Raw genomic sequence first — 5853 nt, 5'->3', positions numbered from 1 at the left:
TCCTTTCTTGTTGCTCCCACATTTTTCTCCAAAATTCTCTTTAGCTCTCTGTTTGCAAGTTCAGCTTGTCCATTTGTCTGTGGGTGATAGGGTGTGGCTACCTTGTGGGTTACTCCATATCTATGGAGAAGGGAGTTCAATTGTTTGTTGCAGAAGTGGCTTCCCCCATCGCTTATAAGTCCCTTTGGTACCCCAAATCTAGTGAAGATGTTTCTCCTTAGAAATTGTAATACTACATTAGCATCACATATGGTGGTGGCTATTGCCTCTACCCATTTCGAAACATACTCCACTGCCACCAAGATGTATTTGAATGTGTAAGATGGAGGGAAGGGCCCCATAAAGTCTATTCCCCATAAGTCAAAGAGTTTCATTTCTAAAATGAACTTCTGAGGCATCTCATTCTTCTTTGTCAAGCCTCCTGTTCATTGGCATTCATTGCAATGACTCACAAATTCTCTGGCATCCTTGAAGATAGAAGGCCAATAGAACCCACTTTGGAAGACCTTTGTAGCAGTTCTTTCAGCTCTAAAATAACCACCATAGCTTGAATTGTGACAATGCCATAGTATGTCCTTCATTTCAACCTCCGGCACACATCTTTTAATCATTCCATTTGGGCATCTTTTGAATAGGAAGGGCTCATCCCACAAGAATAACTTAGCCTCATGTAGCAGCTTCTTAACTTGTTGCCTTGTGTACTCTTGTGGAATACTCCTTCCTGCTTTGTAGTTGGCCATGTCCGCAAACCAAGGAGTTTGTTGAATTTGTAAGAGGTGCTCATCTGGAAAATTCTCATTCACTGGTTGAGAGGTGTCTTGACTCGTCTCTTGTGGCAACCTTGATAGATGGTCAGCAACTTGATTCTCACTACCCTTTCTGTCCTTGATCTCAATGTCAAACTCTTGTAGAAGCAATATCCATCTAATTAGCCTTGGTTTGGCATCCTGTTTCGACATTAGATACTTGAGAGCAGCATGATCAGTGTAAACTAAGATTTTGGATCCAATCAAATATTGCCTAAATTTATCAAAAGCATATACCACAGCTAGTAGTTCTTTCTCCGTTGTGGTATAATTTCTTTGAGCTTCATTCAATACTTTGCTTGCATAGTAGATGACATGGTGCTTCTTGTCCTTCCTCTGCCCCAGCACAACACCAATTGCAAGGTCACTTGCATCACACATAAGTTCAAAAGGTAATCCCCAACTTGGGGGTGTGATAATTGGTACTATGGTGAGCTTAGCTTTTAGAGTCTCAAAGGCCTATTTCATTCATCATCAAAGGAGAAAGGGTTGCTCACCACAAGCAAATTGCTTAGTGGTTTTGCTATTTTGGAGAAATCTTTGATGAATCGTCTATAGAATCCAGCATGGCCCAAGAAACTTCTAACAGCTTTTACATTTGTTGGCAATGGAAGTTTTTCTATAATCTCTACTTTTGCCTTGTCCACCTCTATACCCTTTCTTGAAATTTTGTGACCAAGAACAATTTCTTCGGGTACCATAAAATGGCATTTCTCCCAGTTCAAAACCAAATTGGTTTCTTGGCACCTTTTCAAGACTAGGGTAAGATGGTGCAAGCAAGCATTGAAAGAATCACCAAAAACAGAGAATCATCCATAAAAACTTCAATGAATTTTTCTACCATGTCTGAGAAGATTGATAGCATGCACCTCTGAAAGGTAGCTGGGGCATTACACAACCTGAATGGCATTCTCCTGTAAGTAAAAACTCCAAAGGGGCAGGTGAAGGAGGTCTTCTCTTGATCCATGGGGTCAACTACTATTTGATTATAGCCAGAATATCCATCAAGGAAGCAATAATAAGCATGGCCAGCCAGTCTTTCAAGCATTTGGTCAATGAAAGGGAGAGGAAAGTGATCTTTTCGTGTGGCATCATTCAGCCTTCTATAGTCAATGCACATTCTCCACCCTGTCACTGTTCTCGTGGGAATGATTTCATTCTTCTCATTAACAATGATAGTCATGCCACCTTTCTTGGGTACCACTTGAACTGGGCTCACCCATGGGCTATCAGAGATGGGATAAATGATCCCAGCTTTACATAGCTTGATCACTTCCTTTTGAACAACCTCCTTCATTGTGGGATTCAATCTTCTCTGAGGTTGTACCACTGGTTTAGAATTTTCCTCCAAGAGAATTTTGTGCATACATATGGCAGGGCTTATACCCTTCAAGTCATCAATGGTCCATCCTAGTGCATCCTTGTGAGCTCTTAGTACAGCAAGAAGCTTCTCTTCTTCTTCTTCACTCAAGGTGGAGTTGATGATCACTGGGAAGTTATCCTTTTCACCAAGGAATGCATATTTAAGATGAGGGGGTAAAGGTTTCAGCTCTTGTTGTGGTGCACCTTCTTTCTTAACTTCAATTGGTTCCTCTGATATTTGTACCTCTGCTACTTCTTGCTCTTGTATGTCTTGGTTTTCCTCTTGATTCACTTCATGGCTTACTTCAAATATTTCCTCAACTAAAGAATCCACCACATCAATCCTCATGCAACTCTCTATCTCAGCTGGATATTGCATTGCCTTGAATCCATTTATGGTCATTTGCTCATCATGTACTCTGAAGATCATCTCCCCCTTCTCCACATCAATGATTGTTCTAGCAGTGGCCAGAAAAGGTCTACCAAGAATGACTGAGTTACTTCCCTCTTCATCCATGTCCAACACTACAAAGTCAGCTGGGAATATAAAATTTTCCACTTTTACCAAGAGATTCTTCACTACTCTATTTGGTATTTTGAGAGATCTGTCAGCAAGTTGTAGTGACATCCTTGTAGGTTTAACCTCTTCTATCATCAGCTTCTTCATCATGGCAATTAAGATTTCACCTAATTACTGGCAAGTATACCGGATCGTATCAAGTAGTAAGACTCACCAAAGTGAGGTCGATCCTACGGAGATTGGTGGATTAAGCAACTTTAGTTAAATGGTATTTTAGTTAAGCAGACATTGTTTTGATTTCATGAGATTTTAATTCTTGAATGTAATTGCAAAAATTAAATGACAAGGAATCTAAATAATTGCAATAAAGAAAGAAAATAAAAGTAAATGCCTGAAACTTAGAGTGCAAGAAACTTAAATGACATTAAAGATAAATTACAAGGAAGCATAGTGCAGGAATATAAAGTGCAGAAATTAAATTGCAAGTAATTTAGAGCAGAATGTAAATGGTAGAATGATAAATTGCAAAAATATAGAGGGGAATTGGGTAGTGGGTGCTCAAAATGACTAGAGAGCAAAAGAAATGAGAATTAATGATGGAAGAGATCATTAGGGATCAGAGATGCAAATTCTCATGAATTGATGTTGATCAATTCCTTCTCAATCATGGGTATAGATCCATGGAAGATTGTAGGTAATTGAGTTCCAATCTCTTGGTAACTCAATTTCTCTCAACACAACCAATTGCCACTCTCGTGATCTAATTGTTCATGAGAAGAGATGAAGCTCATTAACTAATCCTTCAAGCCACACAATTCCCAGGATCTCAACCAAGGGTGGTTACATCTCACATACCAACCCAAAGTGTATTAATCAAGGAAATTATGAAAGGATGAACTCTAAACTAAAATATATGGCTCCTTTCTCAAGTTCACCACACATATCATATAGATTCAACCCCTCTCTCGATGGTGATTGAATCTTTGAAGAACAAGAGTTTCCTCATGGATGAACCACTTGAAGTGAGAAGGAAAAGAAGAGTTATCAACCCATTCAAATAAACAGAGCTCCTCCCCCTAATGAAAATGGGGTTAGTGAATCATAGCTCCAATTTCAACAACAATTGCAAAGTTCAAAATTAAACTAAGTGTAGGGAAGAATGAAGAAGAAGAAGAAGAAATTATTAAAACTGAAATTCAAAGCTCCAAGAAAAACAAAATAGTTCACCGGTATGCCTCTCAAAATGCAGTAAAAAGTAAAGAGAAAAAGTGCAAGAAAAGTGTAATGTAAAAAGTAAAAGTGTGTAAAAAAAAGTCCCCTCAAAGTACAAAACTCTTCTCTATTTATACTACTCCTAAAACTCAATTAGAGATCTTCAATTGGGTTAGCAATATAGGCTTTATCCTTTTTGAATTAGCTTCTTCATCATGGCAAGAGGCATTAAGTTAATGCTTGCTCCCAAGTCACAAAGTGATTTATCAATGGCCATATTCCCAATTGTGCATGGTATGAGGAAGCTGCCTGGATCCTTGAGTTTTGGTGGCAGTCCCTTTTGAATGATGGCACTACACTCTTGAGTAAGGAGCACGGTTTTTTTCTCCTGCCAGCTTCTCTTCTTGGTGATCAATTCTTTAAGAAACTTTGCATACAATGGCATTTGATCCAAAGCTTCGGCTAATGGAATGTTAATTTCAAGCTTCTTGAAGATCTCTAAGAATTTTGGGAATTGTTGGTCTCTTGTTCCTTTGTGTAGCCTTGTTGGGTAAGGGCGCTTGGGTGTATAAGATTTTACCCCTTCAGTTCTTTCCTCTTGCTGTGGCTTCACAATTTCCTTGTTATTGGCATTGTTGTTTTGGGTTGGCAACTTGCTTAGTGGATCCTTGGTTTCTTTGCTCTTTTTGGATGTTGATGCCTTTTCATCCTCCTTCTTGTCTATTGTGTCTTCCACTTCATGCCCTGTTGCTTCTTTGTTGACTTCTCTTCCAGCTATCTTGCCACTTCTCAACTGCACAGCTTTACATTCTTCCCCTGGGTTGGGGATTGTATCACTTGGGAGCACATTGGTTGGCCGTTCATCTTGTTTGGCTAATTGTCCCACTTGTCGCTCAAGGTTCCTCATAGTGGCTTCATATCTCTCTTGTCCCTTGAGCAAAGTTTGAGTGGTCTGAGCAATTGATTGTGTGCTTTGAGCAAGGTTTTGTAAGGCTGCTTCAAGACTTGAGATTCTAGCTTCATGATGGTCAACTGGTGGTATGATAGGGTGAGATTATTATTGCTGGAAGTTATTTGGGGAGATGGGGTGATAGCTTTGTGAGTTAGATGTTGGTGCGGGGGAGTTATTTTGGTGAATTTGTGAATTATTGTGGGGTGATTGATATGTGTTCTGTGATTTCTTGTATTGGTTAGTGTTATTAGATGAATGATTTTGGTTGTTTGTGTTGCGGGAGTGGTTGGAGTTATTGTTCTTTTGCCATTGATTTTGATTCTCACCCCACTTCAGGTTAGGGTGATTCCTCTAGGATGAGTTGTATGTGTCACCATGGAATTCATTCTGAGAAGGATTTGAAGCATTCTGCATGTATTGAACTTGTTCTTGTTGCTGCTTAGTATTGCTTACTTCACCTTGGCCCCACTCAGCTGAAGGTTGACTTGTTGTGCTTACTGAGGCTAGTTGGAGGCCATCTATTCTCTTAGCCATCATTTCCATTTGCTGTTGGAGTTGTTTGTGCATCAGTTTGTTCTGTGCCAATACAACATCAACACCTTCAAGCTCCATCACACCTTTCTTTGGGGTTGAGTTATGATGCCTCTCTAATGAGTAGTAGTATTGATTGTTTGTAACAATCTCAATGAGGTCTTGAGCCTCTTCAGCAGTCTTCATCATGTTGAGTGATCCTCCTGATGAGTAGTCTAATCCCTTCCTTGCTTCTAAAGTCAAGCCTTCATAGAAGTTTTGGAGTTTGACCCAGTCACTAAACATGTCAGGTGGACATCTTCTCATTAATGCCTTGTATCTTTCCCAGGCTTCATACAGTGACTCCCCTTCCATTTGCCTAAAAGTTTGGACCTCTGTCTTCAACTTAATTATCCTTTGAGGTGGGTAGAACTTGGCTAAAAACTTGCTCACTAGATCATTCCAATTGTTGATACTTTTCTTGGGGAATG

At 39.6% G+C, this 5853-nt stretch overlaps 1 protein-coding gene across 1 annotated transcript; it reads right to left on the bottom strand.

Moving 5' to 3' along the window:
- Positions 1 to 425: 425 nt before the first annotated feature.
- LOC148573982 (uncharacterized) lies at positions 426 to 2838 on the bottom strand. The gene is made up of 2 exons (XM_088505849.1): positions 2026 to 2838; positions 426 to 1142 (listed from the first exon to the last, which is right to left on the bottom strand). The coding sequence occupies exons 1-2, from the start codon at positions 2836 to 2838 to the stop codon at positions 426 to 428; spliced, it is 1530 nt and encodes a 509-aa protein (XP_088361975.1).
- Between the last annotated feature and the right edge of the window lie 3015 nt (positions 2839 to 5853).

Source organism: Arachis ipaensis, chromosome B2 (assembly GCF_059453495.1).
Source record: "Arachis ipaensis isolate K30076 ecotype BB chromosome B2, ASM5945349v1, whole genome shotgun sequence".
NCBI classification, from domain to species: domain Eukaryota; kingdom Viridiplantae; phylum Streptophyta; class Magnoliopsida; order Fabales; family Fabaceae; genus Arachis; species Arachis ipaensis.
This window is presented reverse-complemented; position numbering and strand designations above follow the sequence as displayed.